Raw genomic sequence first — 19,821 nt, 5'->3', positions numbered from 1 at the left:
GAACCAAATTATGTTCATGCGTTGCTTATATACTGGGCGGTTTATTTTCGGAGTCAGTTATCAGCTTCACGTATCTTTCAAAACTTTCTGAAAACATCGTTTGTTGTTAAAAACCAGACTCAGATATAGTCCACCTACAGGACGGTGTTCTGTATATAGAATGGATCAGACCAGAAACACCAGACCACGTGCGTGCGTGCGTGCGTGCGTGTGAGCGTGCGTGCGTGCGTGCTTGCGTGTCTGATGACCTGAGAAGAATATATCAAAACTGACATTAGACACATTGGTGGAATATGTTTAATTATCAAAGTTTGAGAAATTTGTCAGAATTATTATCATTATCATGATTTCAAATCAGATGGGACAAGCTTGGCTGCGACAAGAGCTACTGAAGAAACATATCCCGCTGTCATGTTTTTGGAGAAGTGAACCTGTACCAGGTTAGGCCCGGTGGCAAACAGTGAGGTAGGGACTACAAACTCCCAAACTTGCCAATAGGTGGTGCTGGTAAACTTGTCGGAATCATACAGCTTAAAGAAAGAGTCCAGGGGATGGAGGTTAAAGGTAAGATGTGATACACTGTTTGTTTCATTGATCGGCCAACTGGTTGAAACTCTCAGTCTTGCACTGTAAAATTGGCTACTTGGTAGATTTATTGCTGTCACAGTGACGTTGCCCTTGATTGGTAAAAGCATATCAACGCCGTAGAATGTGGTTTCGTTGAGAGTGACTGAAGGCAGTTTGTTGGAAGGGATCTTGAATGTAAACTGACACGTTGCTTCAGGAGGAAGTTCAACCACTCCTTGAGTTTTCTGGATGTTGATGGGTTCATTGAAGGTGATGACTGGGAACCAGTCGTCTTTGAGTGTGATACAAGTAGCTTCTCCAGTGGTTGGTGTGATCCAGTTCTTTTGAAAAACTAACTTGACCGCCTGTGCCATCCGAGAATAGCTATGCAAGAGAATGACGGTTTCGTTAATCAATGGACTGGACATTGCCAACGGCGACACCGTTCGTTCCGCTCCATCATATTGGCTGGTTGTTCTTAAGAAGGAGAAGTCTGACGTGAATTTATACCAAAACTCGTAGACGTCGACAATACGTGTGGCGTTTCCTTGAAGTGTAAAAAGTGAATAGTTGAGACTATAACGTCCTGGCCATTCTTCATTTGCTAAAAGAAACACCACTGCTCTGTCAATATATTCCCTGAGACCTAGTTGGGTAAATCTGTGTGCATTGGCTTGGTATATTGTTGAAAAGTCCACTATAGGCGATGGAGCAAATTTATCACGTCCTATGATGCCGCCGCGACCATATTCACTGATAACAAGGGGGATAATCTTGCCGGTCTTCTGAAAAGCATAGTTTTCAACCAGGTCGACAAATGCTATCAGACGTGCTTCATTTATTCCAGTAAAATTGTGAGATTTCCCCGAAGCAACCAGTGTGTTGTACGCATGAAAAGAAAATACGTCAATATAGCCTAAAGTGACGTCCATGAAATTTGCTACTTTGTGCCAATACAAAAAGTCGTTTACATCTGAATGTCCAGTTTCTTCGGTTAGTGTAGGACCAGCAACTTTGATGTTAAATCTGGCATGGAGTTTCTCTGCAACTAATTTGTGAAAGATGTTGATAGTCGTGAAATTCAGGATATGCCATTTACCATCCGGTTCATTTATGGGCTCAAAGTAGGGTGGAACCATCTGTCCTTTGGTGTAGTCATACACTCCTTGCACCATCAACATCATGAACTCTGCAGCAGCATCGACATTGTTTGGGAAATGACCATCGTGTTCAGACGTGTCTATCCAACTCGGGTAAAACAGAGCTGTCAACAGCATAAGAGTAAAACTGTTAAACAAATACATGTTCTGGCAAAAATGAATTGAAATGAAACAGTTTGAAAACATATGAATGATTAAAATTTAAATTTAAAATAAAATAATGATGTAATAAAAAAATGACTGGTGTAGGAATGAATTAAATACCATGTTCAAGGTCATGGTCATCTTAGTCCTTTTTTTAAAGCAGGTTGGCTTTCATTTTGTTTATCAGGACACACATTAAACCAATGATATCAGTTTTGTGTTATATATAAGTAGGGGGGCACTGGTAGCTCAGTCTTCTGAGGCGCCGCGATTCGCTATGAGGAGTTGCGTCCATTGGGTACGACAGAAACCTATCATTGTGGGTTCGAATCCCGGTTCGCCCCGATTATGTTTCTAGGTTTGCCAGGACCATATCCGTGCTCGTTGGTTTCATCGAAGTGGTAAAAGTCTGAGACCTGCATCACTTCGGGCTTTCCTCCCATATTATGCTGACACGCCGCGATATAGCTGGAATACTGTTAAAAGCGGCGTTAAACCCAGCTCACTCACTTAATGCAAGGTGGCTTCATAAGGCTATAAAAAGGGTTTGTAAAATTGATTGTTTTTGTCCGCTCGTAATATGAATTGTATTTAACTCTTGTAGAGCTGATACCATTAGTGAGTTTCTGCATTAATTTTTTATACAGATGGGTTGATACATGAATGAATGAGACTTGATGTGATATCTGTGACATCCAAGATAGGGTGACATTTCCTGACATTACTGCACCACAACCGATGTTCTGTCATTGTTCCTGAATTCTGTGAGAAAATGAATAAAAAATGTTTCGGACAGAAATATAATTTTGAACAAGTGATTTATCTTTTAAAGAATAACAAAATACATGCTTGGGCATAGAATGTTAATATATTTCGTTTTGTTGTACCTAAACAAATAGTTGTGCAGCGATCTACGCCGTCGAGATAGAGTGACATGCTATCAACAGAGCTTGACAATCTGATCCTTACACAGATTGTTGGGGACCAATTCTTACCCAGAATCTCCGCGGGGCAGAAAGTAATACTTATGCATCTTACACTTTTCTTATCCTAGTCTTCAATATCTGCGATACGTATACACTTTCGGCGAAAGTTTTTTATTTACAGTGCAATTTTTCTTTAACATTGTATTTCCATATATAGTACCTATTGTTTACAGACCACTGTCATGTAGCGACGTTACATAACAAACAAACAGTAAACAAAATGTCTAACATGAGGCAAGTTCTAGTTCGCAGTAGGATATTTCGGTTTAATGGACGTTGGTTCACTACGTGGCTTCTGCATACCAAGTGACGATGAACCAACAATGGGAATCAATAGACAATCAATATGCTGGCCCAAATATGGTATTCACGATTACCCAAGTGATGTCTGCTACCAAATTTCCAGCGAACAAACAGAATAACACGGTGGTGATGTAAACATTATATTGGTTTGTTTTGGCCTTATCCGCTTATGTTGGGTTCCGCCATGGCTACAGTGCCATCATATCGAACAATCTTACCTTCCGCCATCATGATCATGTCGTTCTCATAACCACTGTTGATGTTCTCAATGTACGCGGAGAACAGTTCCTTCTGTTTGGTGACGTTCTTCAGATGGTTGGGGTCAGGGTAGCCACTACGGTTTGGGTCCTCTGGCCACTACAACCAATATGCTTATTATATTAGTAAAAGTGTATTCCACTTTCGTGCCATGTTGTGAACATTTACCAATGCATATTTGCACGGACATTTACTGTCATTCTGAATAGCTGCCATAATATGGCACCAAGAAGTGATATATTCGTTGTTATTGTCAATAGTAAAGAATACACCATCAAAGTTTTGAAATTAATTACGAACAGTTTTAAATTCAATATTTTCTCATTTTAGATATTTTTTTTCATTTCTGTTGTAACCTGTTAGGCAATATTTGACCTGTTATTCTCCCTTCGCCATTCTTGTCAGTTCACTAGACAGATATGGCAACACGTGCCTGAAAAACTTACAATATCTTTTTCATAACAGGTTGTGGAGAAATTCTAAGACTTAAATTAATTTTTTTTCTAATATTGATGAATCTGAGTTTAATCTAAATAGCAGAGCTTCTCAACGTATGTCGAATGTTTGTTTTAATGAATATATACCATTACGTTATCACCATAAATGGTTTTTCAATTTGATGGTGTCAAGTATTTCATTGAACAATACTAGTGACAGTTTTCATTTGGAAGTAATATTTTGCATTATTCATAAGTAGATCTCACATCTAGGAAGAGACGACCGTTATAATCTCTGTCACTCCAGCGTCCACTATCAGTCCGAATGCTCCGACATTTTGGAATGAGGAATGCTTGATCCAGGTTATTGTGCTTGTTCCATCTATTACTATCATAGTGAGCGCTTCCTCCCTGTGCCAGCCATTGAGGGTGGATGGTGACAGTAGTGTCAGTGTATACACCGCCTACTGTCAGACTCAAAGTGAAAAAGACCTGTGTCCATTTCATTTTCTGAAACAAATATCCCATTCAATGATTTCTTTTGTTTACAATTCAGCTACCTGGTTTTATTTTACTTTCGAAACTTATTTACTGTTAACAATAAAACGGGCTCTTAAAATTGAACGCTTAGACCACTAGGCTACCCCACCGCCTCGACTCACTGTCAGATCGCCGCGCTTCATATTACCTTATATATATCGCCAGCTTGCGGTACCTGGTTTCATTTTATTTTCGAAACATATTTACTATTAACAATAAAACGGACTCTTAACATAGATATATGTGGTATAATATCATTCAAGTCAGCATGATGCATACAGTAAAAAATATGTGCATATCAAGTAAGTGACACTGTGGTTGTAAGTGTTTCCACTGATCTGTTTAATATTGAGATGAGCTGAGATGTTAATCATTTGACGTTGGACACTGGTCCCTTACAGCATACACAAAATACATTGATTATATCCATTTATACCACGTGTAGTTGGCGCCATTTGAACATTTTGGTACTTTTTAATTAAAAAGAGATGTCGATTCTTTGTTATATTATACAATACCTTACCTCTACAATAATAATGTATTACACAAATGATGTGAGAGAGACTTGATCGGGGCTTCGGACAGGCAGGTTGGATGACTAACGCTTCGAAGATGCTCCATGGGCATTGCGGTCCGATTATCATTGCGCAGCTGTATTTTTTGTATAACGAATAAAAGTGTTTGGGACCCAAAGTTGGACTGCAGTGTTTGAAAGACAGACATCCAAATCCATTTAAATCAGTATTCCTAACCTGCCCAGCCGCTGCATTCTACTTTTTACTCTAAAGCGAATCACTGTCAGACCGGCACGTGTCACATTACGTTTCTTGCATCGCCAGCCTGCAGTATCCCGCACCTCATTCACAAAGCCAGACACCAGTGACCGACCGGCCATTCTCTGACTAACTAACCTGTGCATGACTTGCTGCTGGTGCCATGGAATTAACGCAGCTGCTGTTATCAAATTTGTGTTGACAGTAATGTGTGTATATATAGGAAACATACAAAAAAAATCCCTCTTCAACCCAACCCCATATCCCGCCAAAGTTTATTAAACCAGTAGTCCTGGACATACATCATTCACTCTGGCATGAATGTAACCTAAAAAGGCATACTCACAAGACGGCCCAAGTTCGACTGGTCTGTACAGAACGAGCTGGACTCCATGCGGTAAGATGTGGTTAGATTTTATGGAAATTATTGGTGACCCTGACACTGCCGTTCTATAAACGTTTGCATATGATAAGAACATGCGTAGTTGGTCATGATCAGGTGACAGGATAGCCTTGAGATAAATGCATGTCGCCCTGTCACTCGAGACGTTATGCAAAGGATAAGTATATCACACTAATACATTAACATTGTATCACAAAGTCTTGATTTATAATAATTTCTCTGTCACATGGAAGTCAACGATACTGCAAAATACCTACCCGGACCACAAACAACCATTACTGTAATTCTCATATGTGTTATTTGCTCGATGATCCAAACGCTTGCTAAGGAAAAAACGCATAGGAGGCGACAAAGGAAATGTGGGCAACCCCTAACCACCGAGGCCATTGTGTTTGTTCAACCTGTCACTGTCGCCTTATTATTTTGTTTGACAGCTCGGTGGCTTGGTTGATAGTGTGTCTATGATGTATTATCAGCTAAAGGGGAGAAAGACCAGTGTCCATTTCAATACAACTTAAATGTAATGACTTACGGTACTTACTGTTGACGCCTTATTATTAAGTTTGACAGCTCGGTGACTTGGTTGATAGCATGTCTATTGTGTATTATCAGCTCAAGGCGAGAAAGACCAGTGTCCATTTCAATACAACTTAAATGTAATGATTTACGGTACTTAGTGTTGACACCTTATTATTATGTTTGACAGCTCGGTGACTTGGTTTATAGCATGTCTATTGTGTATTATCAGCTCAAGGCGAAAAAGACCATCCACCATTTCATGACGCAGCCTGTAAATAATCGAATATGAACAATCCAGTCATTGATATTATGAGCAACGATCCCGCTGCAAGGGTACGTTTACAAGCCATCAGCCAAGTCCCCGACCCTGACCACCCGATCCATCAAGTTTCCTCTGACCATCATCATAGGTGGACCAGTGTGCATTTCATTGTCTCTGGAATTTAATATATCTTCATGAAAAGTTGAAGTGATGTGTCTTTATAGTTAAAATAATTGGAACTTGACATTCAAAAATGTACATGATAAAGAATGGCGCTGTTATGTAAGTGTGGTGATAACAAAGAAATTGAACATCCACAAAATGCACGGTTCCTTGTCCATGTCTAGAAAAGCTTATCACTGCATTATTTTTAGGGTTCATGTCATTTAGAGTTGTCGATAGGTTCGGTCACGATGCTCTTCAGAGACGGAACCTATTCAGTCTACTAAACTAAATGTTCTCATCATCGATTCATATACATTCACATGCCGTAGATTTATTACAACAATATCTGTCTGTATTGGTATCAATTTGCATGTTGTAACAAACAAGTGATTAGAAGATGTATTATGATTACAAAAAAGTTTATACGATTCAAATTCAAAATACCTTCACACACAATATTTCCAGGATATAATAAATCATTAGGATTATATTATATATATTATGTATTCAACACTTAAACCACTCGAGGAGCTCATGAGTGCATTTAAAGTAACATTTTCTACAGTTCTATGTAAACTCAGAACTCAAGTCCAAGCAGTGTCGTATCTTCTACTCTACATCAGTTCCGAATAAGTTGTCACAATATTCCTGGTGATTTCCGTCACATATTCGAGACCCGTTAAGGAGGCTTTGAAACTGAAACACTGATTTCATTTTCCCCTTTGTATATTGCATTGAACGAAACGTAAAACTAAAGAGCTTATAACTTTCTTATGGAGGTTGCAGAAAAAATTGCATTACATTCTTGTACTGCATTTCGCATGTATTTTCCCGAAACCGAGAGTAACGTCATTATAACGGAAGTCCTTATTAGTTAGGGGAATGGGACTTTCTGTTTGAAAGTTGTATTGGGCATACATTTATATAAACCGGATGTGCATGATGTTAAATTTGAAGTGCCTACAACTTTGTTATCAAGCTATTTAGAAGCAAAGGAAATCTGTTTGAAAGGTGCACTGCATTGGACATGTGCTTTCCCGAACTGAAAGTGATTTTACTGAACCGGAAGGGTTTAAATCTTTGTTTTTATGCAATCTGAAAGCAGGGGAATTTTTGTAAGAAATTGTTACTGAATTGGGCATGTCTTTTCCCGAACCGGAAGAGACGTTACTGAACCGGAAGTGCTTCTAACTTTGTTTGTAACGTACATGTAACTACAGGCATTCATATGTTTCTGTTTCTGTACTTCATTAGGAATGTGTTGTCCAAACCCGGAACTGATGAAGGGAATGCTTATCACTTTAGTATTATTGTACCTCTCTAGCCAGACACACATGTCAAGAGGGCCAAAATTATACAGTGGACGGTTTGAGCCTGCTTGACCTTGTTATGCTATTTTTTCCTTCAACGCAAGGTTAGAATGGTGAAATGTTGCCGAGTATTCAACCAACAGCCCTTCCTCTTGTTGCACAAACCATTTATCTCTGAAGCCATATTTTGTTTCCATTGCACCTACACTACTGCCTAGAAGTTCATTCCCCTTACACGCATGGGCAACGCGTTACGCAACCCGTGTTCACCCCGTTGGTCACCCGTGTGGAACCCGTACGCCACACGTGTGATACCCGTGTGCAACGCGTGTCACACTCATTAGAGGGGGAACAAACTTTTGACCAATACCACGGGCATGTCTACCTGAACCTGGACGTGGTAACAAGGAGATGACTTTTTGATTTCCTGACGAAAAATGTTAATGCACATTTTATTATATGTACTTGCTGATGTTTCATTTTTAGATGTGATTACATGGTGTCTTGCGATGGTGTTAAGAGAATACATGATCATGTTACATGTTATTGCTATTCAAATGCTTTTTTGTGATTTGACATTAAGCGTCTGTAGTACGACTTTCAGTGATCATGTTTATGAGGTTTGGTGGGGCATTGTTTTTATTGGACCCTAATTACTTTATGATGGTTGGGCCTCTTCGTCTCAGCTCCATAGCCGTGACGCTGGGAAAGGGCAGCATTTAATTAATGAGAGTAGAATATATCCTGGAGGATACACTTGAGGGAGAGGGCTATACTAATTACCGTACCACAGGAAGAGACCTGTAGACGTGAGCACGGGGTTGTGTGTAAGATGGCCGTCGCACAATGGTCGCCAGGAGTGGTAAACATTGAGCTAAAGCAGTGTTGTTTTCACGGGCCTGTTGAATAAATTTCCAGCGCTGCTGTCCATATATCTTCTACTTGATCCTGGATACATCATTTTGGCATTTACATTATTATATTTTTCAACGTTTACTAGTCAAAGATTTTAGAGTATTTGTCAATTGTGGTGAACGTACAAGCAATAATTGTAATTTGTGGTGACATCTAAATTTAAACGTCTCATTTAAAACAATAAGTAAGTACGATAGTAAATTATAATATTCAAATCGCATTAAACTACAATGAGACATCATCTGAATATGACTATATATGCAAATGTTACGAAACTGTACCTATCTTCACGAATTATTAAAAAATGGGCATAAAGTTCACGGAGACGAAGGCTATAGATACAATACCATATTTTATTTTTTAGATGATAAAGTACATCATTTGATAATGAATTCAGTTATTGATATCGAAAAACCGATTTTCCATATTAATAAACATTTCATGATAAAACACAATCAAATGTGTGATATAAATTCATTCTTTAGTATCCATAAGTGAATTATTGATATCATATAACGAATAAATAGTAAAAAGGCGCCCTATATATTGTTATTTGTGGACTGTATTAAGTAACGCATTTGCATCACGGTTATAATGTTAATTGCTAGTCTTTTTTCTGCACCATCATTTCTTTCATCTTATGAAAAAATGTTTAAAAAATGGCAACTTATAATTAACTTATGTATAGCATGGTATAAATAAATAGTACACACACTAATTTAATGTCACAACTGGCCTCACTCTGTCACATACAGCACTAAAACTACTATATTTCAAGTCTCTTAACCAAGTTTGAGAAGATGACCAACAGCATCAAGGAACTTGGTGGGGCGGCACCAAAGTCTAACTGTTTTTGTCCTGTCTGCACACTCAGTCTTCTTAATCACTTCTACAAATCGGTAGATATTCGGGTGGCGGTGGGGTAAGGTTCTGTTAAGGCCATGGTGAAATCCCTCAAGATTGTTGTTGGTGCGAGGGCCCGCTGTGATGATTCAAGAGAGTGGTGATTCAAGAGAGGTATTGGAAACCGAGCATCATCGTCAATTGATGACCATATAGTTGATGACCATATAGTCATTAAAGTCTTCAGTTCTCGGAACTGGTGGAGTTGCCTGCTTAGCATCCAACCAGGTGTCCTGGACATCACGCAAGGGCAGGAGGGCAAGTCCAGCAGCTCTTCTGATCCAGGACCTTCCTTGTACTGTACTGCTAATCCAAGATCCTGTGTCTTCCGCCAGATCGCCCGACAATAATGAAAAAAACAACCTTTGACGTCGGCATTCGGGAACTCTGTGTTGACGGCACGAATGGCAGCCTTCTCAAAATCCGTCTGGACAGTGGCAGGAGCGAGGGGACGGTTGAATCTCTGTTGGACTTCTGTTTTGAGTCGGCTGAACAGTCTGGCGTAAGTTGTGGTCTGTCTGTCAGGCAGGAGGGCGAAGACAAGTGGGCACATACAGGAACGACTTCCTGCATGTATGATGTATACCTGGTTCCACAGATCTGGGCAAGATGTAAATGTTCCGTCCATGTATACAGTGTCTGCAGACTGCAAAGCTTGGAGTTGGTCATGGGTAGAAAATACAACAATCTTGACGTGGTTTGGTGGCGTGCGGTGTGGGCTTGTTGTTGGCGCCGGCTGGCTTAACGACTCTATTGAGTTAGTGTATGGTTAACTGGGGTTATAGGCACGGACGTCGGAGAGGGCGACTCGTGTTGGAAATTTCGATCCCGATCCGAAAGTTGGGGTGTTTGTTTACTAGGGCATAGTTATGTTGTATAGATTTGTTTGGGAGGTTCTAAATTCGGTCTATAAGGTCGGCTTTGATGATGAATTGCGTTATGCATTGAAGATGTAGATAGGGTTGGAAGGGTTGAAAAGTAGTGGGAGGTTTTGTTTATAGTTAGGAGGGATAGCGTGATAAAGTTCGGAGTGAAGGGTGTTATAGAAAGGACAGCTGTTAAAAATATGATATAAGTCTTCTGGTTGATTACAATATGTATATTTCCCGTCCGGGTGTCTGCCTTGTTTGTGTAGATTGTGGTTGAGGTTGGTATTTCCGCTGATGATTCTTGATATAATATTGTCCAAATGGTTAGAGCTGTTATAGTTGCGACATTTGAGATTGTATTGCGTAAAAAGTGTTTTGAGCCATTGCGAGTTAGTGTTTTGGATTATATTGTTGTAGTTTTGAAGTTTTATAGACTTTTTAAATTTGTTCTTGATCTCCGCTTTGGAGGTATGGAAATAGATTTCTAATGAGGGCTGTTGGGTGGCTATATTGGCTGCGATGTGTGCTGTGTTATTGCCTGGTATATTTGTGTGTCCCGGGGCCCAGAGTAGACTGATTTGTTTGTTGTTGTTGTTAAGTTGGTTGCTGAGGGTAATAATGTTGTTGATGTTAGTGAGTCTGATAAGTGAGTCTGATATTATTAGAAAGTTTTGTTTTGATAGCGTGTATTGCTGTAAGGATATGGCTAATAGTTCCCCTGTGTTATTGTTAGTGAAGTTTTTATAGTGAAAGTGACGGGGGGGGGGGGGGGGTTGTTGGTCTATGTGTATTCCTAGTCCTGTTTTTCCATTGGTTTGGGATGCGTCGGTGTAAATGTAAGTGTGTGTCGGCCAGTTATTGTGGAGGTGTCTAAGGGTTGCTTCGGCCTTTTTTTGCAGTTGGGGTGCCGGGGCTTTGTATGAAAAGTTCGTGGAGCGTTGTGTCAACTAGGGGGGGTGGGAGGTCGGCTATGTATTGTAGGGAGGGGTGTGTGTGTGATATATTGCCTAGATTGTGGGTGTGTATTAGCTTGTGTAGGTGGGTCATGTATGGGGCTTGGTCAGGGGATTTATTGAATTTGAATGCCGTTTGTTTGTTAATGTTGTTATATTTTTGTTTGTGTATTTTAAAGATTGGATTGTGTTGTGCCCCAGCCCAGTAGTTGAGGATTGTCTGTTGTATTCTGTGTGTAATGGAGATAGTGTTGGTCATGAGTATGGCGTGGTGTGAGGTACCAGTCCTGGTGCCGGTAGCTATTTTGAGGGCCTTATATTTGAATTGATTTTATTTTGTTGTAGTTAGTAGTTGAAATGCCGCTTAGGACCGGAGCGGCGCAGTCGATTTTGGATTGAATAAGTGTTTTGTAGATGTTGAGGAGGGTTTGTTTGTCAGACCCCCAATTGTTACCTTTAATAGCTCTCATTAAGTTTAAATCCTTTTCACAAGAGTTGACCAATTTTGATATATGGGGGCCCCATGTAAGGTGTCGGTGGAAATGTAACCCCTAGGAACTTAGCTTCTTTTTGGTATGTAATTTCTTTGTCATTAAGTGAAGTTTGGGTGTGTAATTTTGCATATATTGTTTTTTCATGAGCATGCCAATGGTCTTTTTGGTGTTGATTTGGAATCCCCAGTTGGAAGCCCTTTTTTGATATTGTTTAAAGCAGATTGCATTCTGGTTTTTAATAAATTGATTGAGGCCGAGGAGGTCCAAAGGGAAACGTCATCTGCGAAGGTATTTTTTTCTTTATTTTTGGAATCTGAGAAGATGTCATTTATCATAAAATTGAATAGTGTTGGCGATGAGATGCTTCCTTGCAGAGTACCGTTTTCAATGGGGTGTGTGTCGGATAGGGTTTGATGGGATTTAACGGTGATGTGTCTGTCTGTCAGGAAAGAGTGAATGAAGTTTAGTATTCTCCCATTGATATGATTATTTTCGAGTTTTTTAAGGAGGCCGTTATGCCAAACCATGTCGAAAGCTTTGCTGAAATCTATAAAGATGGTCAGGGTGTATTGTTTCATTGATTGCGCAGTCCTAATGTCTTGTTCTAGGTGTAGAATGTGGTCTAATGTTTGTCTGTTGTTTTTAAACAAATGCATTGTCTACTGACAGCGAGAGCACTGTATTTTTGGTAGCCTAATTTTCGAATTTGCTAGGTTTTATATTTTATCATTTTATTGACATTTGGGTTCTCCTACGTTCTGTACCGCTTCAGACGTTTCCTCCGCATGAACCTACATGTAACACGCTGGGATATAACTTACATGAAGGAGAGGCGATACAACTTTGGAATGGTCAGCAGTCCGAACATGACCATAAAGGGATCGAGCCTACTGGAACACACAGGAACATTGGAAAGTTTATGTTCCTCAAATGAGCTTAAATGCATTTCTGAAGAAAATTCTGACTGATTTGTTTTGTACTGCAGAAATTTCTGGAAGAATCTCTTTTATTCCTCCAGAAATTTCTGCCAGCCATTTATTATTTACCACTTTGTATTATGTACTTCAAAATATCGCTCAGCAGTCATTTTTGTAGTAAACAACATGTTGGTGTTGAAACATTAGGCTCTGTAGTCAATCAATATATTTTGCAGTAAGAGAAAATCATTTGGCCTGATAGACTAGGGAATCATATCAAGATTTTCAACAAATCATTTCATACTCTCATGGCTTCAAATGCCCGATTAGCTACAATGAAAACCAAATGGTGGATTTTTCATACTTTTATTATACATGGTTTGATACAGAAAAATGGCGTGACACTATAGTTAATGAAAGTCAGCCTCACAAGTATGATATTGAAACCACCTAGTCCCACAGTAGTTGTAAGTGTGGCATCACGTTCGAGTGATTAGAGGACGGTGCACAATCATTCGGGGCACAACTGCGAGTTTTCCAGGTGGTACCCGGTGCAAGTAATGCCCATCACAGTGGCCTTTGTCAGGTACCAACTACTTGTCCTCCACAGCTCGTTCAAGTCTTGGTGGATCAAGTGATTCATACTGAATGAAAAAGAAAGACAACGTTACAAGTAAGCACTTACAAATTGGTGACATGTAGAATTAGTATTGTCGTAACATTGATTTTCAGCGCGTATTGTTTCTCATAATTAATGCTATCTGTCTCTGCTAATCAATTTGAATGGCACTGACAGCATCGATCCATTTCTACCTTATGGCACTAAGCTTACATATTTACAACAGTAATGCTATTCTACAACTACCTACAGATGCAAGGACAAACATGTAAAACATATATGAATAAATATATTAAATTACATGCAACACAGAACTAGTCCCTACATATTTTTTCTTGAATAGCGAAAACTTTACCACAACAAGCGTGTATCATGACCCATTTTAACGTCCATCTACTCAAGTGACAGATGCTCTCATCAATACATGTTTTAGATTCATCACGGATACCTCATGTTGCCAAATGCAGTAGAAATTAGTCCTGTTCCTCAAGCTGTCAATGTAAGCACTCTTGGTTTGATAACTTCACCTCTGTAATGGGAAAACAGACAAACTGACTTAATTGTAGTAAAGGCCAAACATAACATAAGCTCAATGCATCACAACCTAAAAACAGTTCTGCATCAACATGACTAAGAAAGTTGTTGGCACTTCCAGTTAAATGACATCATTTCCCGTTTGGAAAGAAGACAACTTCAAAACAGAAAGTGTTATTCCACAAGCTACCATAAACAGAAAGTTATAAGCACTTTTGGTGTAATGACCTTGACCTCAATTTAAGAGAATCACATGTTTGATTATTTTTAGTTAAAAACATAGGTGTTAGCTCTTACAAACATGTTATACACACACATTATTTCCTCAGTACAGAAAGGAGCAGAAGTACCTTAAGACAGACCAATCCAGTGACCTTAATCTTCATAGAAGGTCACTCAAAACCTCATCACTTCAAAGCGCCACCCTCAGGACGTCGTCCATCCACAACTGGTGATGAGAACTGGTTGTAAAATCATAATTGCTGAACTAGTGACGTGCCAACCAATCGATCTTAGGAATTAATTGGTTTGTCATTTTAATGTTTTTCAGTGCTATGTCCAGATAATCTAGAATACACTTAACAAAAACAAACAAACAAACAAACATGAATGCTGACCTTCGACGTGAAAACATTTGGGGGATGATTATGGAAAATTGCATTTGATTGCCTAGTCATTTAGACCTTATAGTAGGTCTTCGTCATTTCAATTAATTGTAACTACATTGAACGAGTTTTATTATTGAGAACACGTGACCTTGACATTATCAATATCAACTGCAATATTTTCAAGGGTTAACCAGTATATAAAACCCAATATGAAGTGTCATGATGGAATTCTATGTCACAACGAAAATATTGTTCATGCTTTTCATTGAAAATAGGTCAATGTGACCTAACAAATACCTGCAGAAATAGACACTGAAGTGAAAGGCACTGTTCTGCCTCCAGGGTGCCCTCGTGACAGTGACACTGAATATCTTCTGGCAATCATTTCCTCAAGAGGTCTCGAATAATTTCGTGACAGTGAATTATCACTTAGCAATCAATGCTTCGAGATTAACATTCTTGGAACTTTCATACCTCTTCATGACAGCGAAGTGTCATTGAAAATATTCTTTGTAATCAACGCCTCAAAACGGCCGATTGGAATTCTTCTGTCTCCACGGTGTCATCGTGAAAGTGAAGTTACGCAAAATATATTCTTGGCAATGAATGCCTCGATTTGTCCTCATGGAAATCTTCTGCCACCTGGGTGTCTTCATGACAGTGAAGTGTCATTTAATTTTTTTTAGTAATCAATGCCTGGAAATGGCCTCTTAGAACTCTTCTGCATCCAAGATGTCTTCGTGACAGGAAGTGCCATTTTAAAAATATTGGCAATCAATGCATCGAGATGTCCTCATGGATCTCTTCTGGCTCCAGGGTGTCTTCGTGACGAAGAAGTATCATAGAATATATCCTCAGCAATCAATGCCTCGAAATGTCCTCTTATGAATCTCTTCTGAATGCGGGGTGTCTTTTTGACAGTAAAGTGCCACTCAATATATTCTTGGCAATCCATGCCTCGAGATGGAATTCTTCTGCTTCCAGGGTGTCTTCGTGACATTGTATTGACACTGAATATATCCTTGCCTGTCGTTGCCTCCTCATGATAAATGCCACTCTTCTGCCTCCAAGTTGGCACGTAACGTATCCTTAGCAATCGATGAATAGAAATATCCTCTTGAAAGCCTTCTGTCTCAAGGGGGTCTTCGTGACAATGAAGTGCCACTCAATATAATCTTGGCAATCAATGCCTCGAGATGTCATAGAACTCTTCTGCATCCAAGGTGTTTTCGTGACAGTGAAGTGTCACTGCATGTATTCTTAGCAATCAATGAATCGAAATGTCCTCATGGAATTCTTCTGCCTCTGGGTGTCTTGGTGACAGTGAAGTGTCACCGAATGTAATCTTGGCAATCAATGCCTCGAGATGTCATAGAATTCTTCTGCATTCAAGGTGTCTTCGTGACAGTGAAGTGTCACTGAATGTTTTCTTAGCAATCAATGAATCGAAATGCCCTTATGGAATTCTTCTGCCTCTAGGGTGTCTTCGTGACAGTGAAGTGTCATCGAATGTAATATTGGCAATCAATGCCTCGAGATGTCACAGAACTCTTCTGCATTCAAGGTGTCTTCCTGACAGTGAAGTGTCACTGAATATATTTTTAGTAATACATGCCTCGAAATATCCTCTTTAAACTCTTCTGTCTCAAGGCTGTCTTCTTGACAGTGAAGTGCCGCTCAATATAATCTTGGCAATCAATGCCTGGAAATATCATGGAACCCTTCTGCATCCAAAGTATCTTCGTGACAGTGAAGAGTTACTGAAAGTATTCATAGCAATCAAAGAATCGAAATGTCCTCATGGAATTCTTCTGTCTCCAGAGTGTCTTCCTGACAGTGAAGTGTCACTGAATATATTCTTGGCAATACATGCCTCGACATATCCCCTTCAAACTCTTCTGTCTGAAGGGTGTCTTTGTGACAATCAAGTGCCACTCAATATAATCTTCACCCTAAATGCCTCGAGATGTCAGAGAATTCTTCTGCATCCAAGGTGTCTTCGTGACAGTGAAGTGTAACTGAATGTAACCTTGACAATCAATGCCTCAAAATGTCCTCATCGAATGTAATAGAACTCTTCTGTCTCAAGGGTGTCTTCGTGACAGTGAAGTGCCACTCAATATTATCTGGCAATCAACGCCTCGGGATGTCATAGAACCCTTCTGCATCCAAGGTGTCTTCGTGACAGTGAAGTGTCAATGAATGTATTTAATCAATGAATCGAAATATCCTCTTCAAACCCTTCTCTCTCAAGGGTGCCTTCGTGACAATGAAGTGCCACTCAATATAATCTAGGCAATCAATGCCTCGAGATGTCACAGAACCCTTCTGCATCCAAGGTGTCTTCGTGACAGTGAAGTGTCACTGAATGTATTTAATCGATGAATAGAAATATCCTCTTGAAAGCCTTCTGTCTCAAGGGTGTCTTCGTGACAATGAAGTGCCACTCAATATAATCTTGGCAATCTATGCCTCGAGATGTCAGAGAATTCTTCTGCATCCAAGGGTGTCTTCGTGACAGTGAAGTGTCACTGCATGTATTCTTAGCAATCAAAGAATCGAAATGTCCTCATGGAATTCTTCTGCCTCCAAGGTGTCTTTGTGACAGTCAAATGTCGTATCCTCAGCAATATATAGAAATATCCTCTTCAAACTCTTCTGTCTCAAGTGTGTCTTCGTGACAGTGAAGTGCCACTCAATATGATCTTCACAATTAATGCATGGAGATGTCATAGAACTCTTCTGCATCCAAGGTGTCTTTGTGGCAGTGAAATGTCAAGGAGTATATTCTTAGCCATCCATGCCTCGTAATATCCTCTTGAAACTTATCTGTCGCAAGGTGGTCTTCGTGACAATGAAGTGCCACTCAATATAATCTTGGTAATCCATGCCTCGAAATATCCTCTTCAAACTCTTCTCTCTCAAGGGTGTCTTCCTGACAGTGAAGTGTCACTGAATATCTTCTTGGCAATCAATCTCTTCTGCCTCCATTGTGCCTTCGTGACAGTCAATGTCCACTGAATATCTTATTAGCAGCATCACTGCATTCATAAGTCATCTTGACCCCCTTTTGCCTCCAGTGTGTGACCGTCGTTATCCAGTGGTCGGGCATGCTTCAGGCGGATACAAAGAGGCCGACACTGCCTCTGACAACCAAACAATCCCCGATTTTGAACCTAAATCTAAAGAATTGGGAAGTGTCTTTCTATAAAGTAATGCCCCTTAGCTCAGGTTGTTAATGCGGGTTAGTGCAGGTTAGTGCAGGTTAGTGCAGTGTTAAATCTCTGAACCGAACGTGCCTCAGAAGCATACCCGACCCTTAGATAGAGGTCTCCAGAGGTCTTATTTGGTACTAGTGACCATGGAAGGTGGGAAACCTGGTACCGGAGAGTCTCCTGGTGATGCATTTTGCCTCAAGGATGTCTTATTGGCAGACATATTCCTATAGAGGGTCTTCTTGGTTATTTTCTGCCCCCAGAAGTCTTGTTGGCACTCAAATGCTTCCTGTGTTTCTTCGTGACAGTCAATTGCCGCTGAACAGACTCTTGGCAACCATTGCCTCCAGACGTCTCCTTGCAACTCGTCTGTGTCTCTTTTGTGATTTGTTACAGACTATCCTCTTGGCCATCAATGTTTTTGAGAAGATACCTAGGCACCTTTCAGCCTCCATGGTGTCGTCGTGACAGCAAAGTGACACTTAAAATATTCTCAGCAATCAATGTCTCGAGATGTCCTCTTGGAACTCTTGTGACTAAAGGGTGTCATCGTGACAGTAAAATGTCAAGGAATGTATTCTTGGCAATCAATGCCTCGAGATTTCCTTTTACAACTCTTCTCCTTCAATGGCGACTTTAAGTGATATTTAAGTGTCACTGTATGCATTCTTAGCAATCAATGCCTCGAAATGTCCTCATGGAATTCTTGTACCTCCAGGGTGTCTTCCTGAAAATGAAGTACCACGGAACGTTTCCTTAGCGATCAAAAAATAGAAATATCCTCTTCAAACTCTTCTGTCTCAAGGGTGTCTTCGTAACAGTGAAGTGCCACTCAATATAATCTTTGTAATCAATGCGTCGAGATTTCAAGGAACTCTTCTGCATCCAAGATGCTTCGTGAGAGTGAAGTGTAACTGAATGTTTTAATAGCAATACATGCCTCGTAATATCCACTTTAATCTCATGTCTCAAGGGTGTCTTCGTAACAATGAAGTGCCACTCAATAAAATCTTGACCATTAATGCCTCGAGATGTCAGAGAATTCTTCTGCATCCAAGGTGTTTTCGTGACAGTGAAGTGTCACTGAACGTATTCTTAGTAACCAATGCTTCGAAATGTCCCTACGGAAAATCTTCTGCTTCCAGGGTCTCTTTGTGACATTGAAATGTCACTGAACGTATCCTCAGCAATGAATGAATAGAAATATCCCCTTCAAACTCTTCTGTATCAAGGGTGTCTTTGTGACAATCAAGTGCCACTCAATATAATCTTCAGCATAAATGCCTCGAGATGTCAGAGAATTCTTCTGCATCCAAGGTGTCGTCGTGACAGTGAAGTGTCACTGAATGTCATCTTGACAATCAATGCCTCGAAATGTCCTCATCGAATGTAATAGAACTCTTCTGTCTCAAGGGTGTCTTCGTGACAGTGAAGTGCCACTCAATATTATCTGGCAATCAACGCCTCGAGGTGTCATAGAACCCTTCTGCATCCAAGGTGTCTTCGTGGCAGTGAAGTGCCATTCAATATAAAGTTAACAATCAATACCTCGAGATGTCATAGAACTCTTCTACATCCAAGGTGACTTCGTGACAGTGAAGTGTCACTGAATGTATTCATAGCACTGAATGTATTCATAGCAATGAATAAATCGAAATATCCTCTTCAAACTCTTCTCTCTCAAGGGTGTCTTCGTGACAATTAAGTGCCACTCAATATAATCTTGACCATTGGTGCCTCGAAATGTTAGAGAATTCTTCTGCATCCAAGGTGTCTACGTGACAATGAAGTGTCAAGGAATGTATTCTCAGCAATCAATGCCTCGAAACGTCCTCATGGAATTCTTCTGCCTCAAGGCTTTTTTCCTGACAGTGAACTGTCACCGAACGTATTTTCAGCAATGACCGAATAGAAATATCCTCTTCAAACTCTTCTGTCTCAAATGTGTCTTCGTGGCAATGAAATGC

The 19,821-nt window shown here is 40.0% G+C and overlaps 1 protein-coding gene and 1 long non-coding RNA gene across 2 annotated transcripts; both read right to left on the bottom strand.

The window, feature by feature from the left end:
• Positions 1-281: 281 nt before the first annotated feature.
• Positions 282-5,616, bottom strand: LOC124137201 (beta-porphyranase A-like). The gene is made up of 4 exons (XM_046503401.2): positions 5,515-5,616; positions 4,123-4,365; positions 3,379-3,517; positions 282-1,831 (listed from the first exon to the last, which is right to left on the bottom strand). The coding sequence occupies exons 1-4, from the start codon at positions 5,560-5,562 to the stop codon at positions 342-344; spliced, it is 1,920 nt and encodes a 639-aa protein (XP_046359357.2). The 5' UTR covers positions 5,563-5,616; the 3' UTR covers positions 282-341.
• A 7,612-nt stretch (positions 5,617-13,228) lies between these two features.
• Positions 13,229-15,060, bottom strand: LOC125373421. Its single transcript, XR_007218372.1, has 3 exons — positions 14,382-15,060; positions 13,946-14,026; positions 13,229-13,522 (listed from the first exon to the last, which is right to left on the bottom strand). It is a non-coding gene; the product is annotated as an uncharacterized LOC125373421 (long non-coding RNA).
• Between the last annotated feature and the right edge of the window lie 4,761 nt (positions 15,061-19,821).

Source organism: Haliotis rufescens, unplaced genomic scaffold (genome assembly GCF_023055435.1).
Source record: "Haliotis rufescens isolate VD_foot unplaced genomic scaffold, xgHalRufe1.0.p SCAF_5, whole genome shotgun sequence".
In the NCBI taxonomy this organism is placed as follows: Eukaryota; Metazoa; Mollusca; class Gastropoda; order Lepetellida; family Haliotidae; genus Haliotis; species Haliotis rufescens.
Note: the sequence above shows the minus strand (reverse complement) of the source record. Positions and strands in the feature narration are given on the sequence as shown.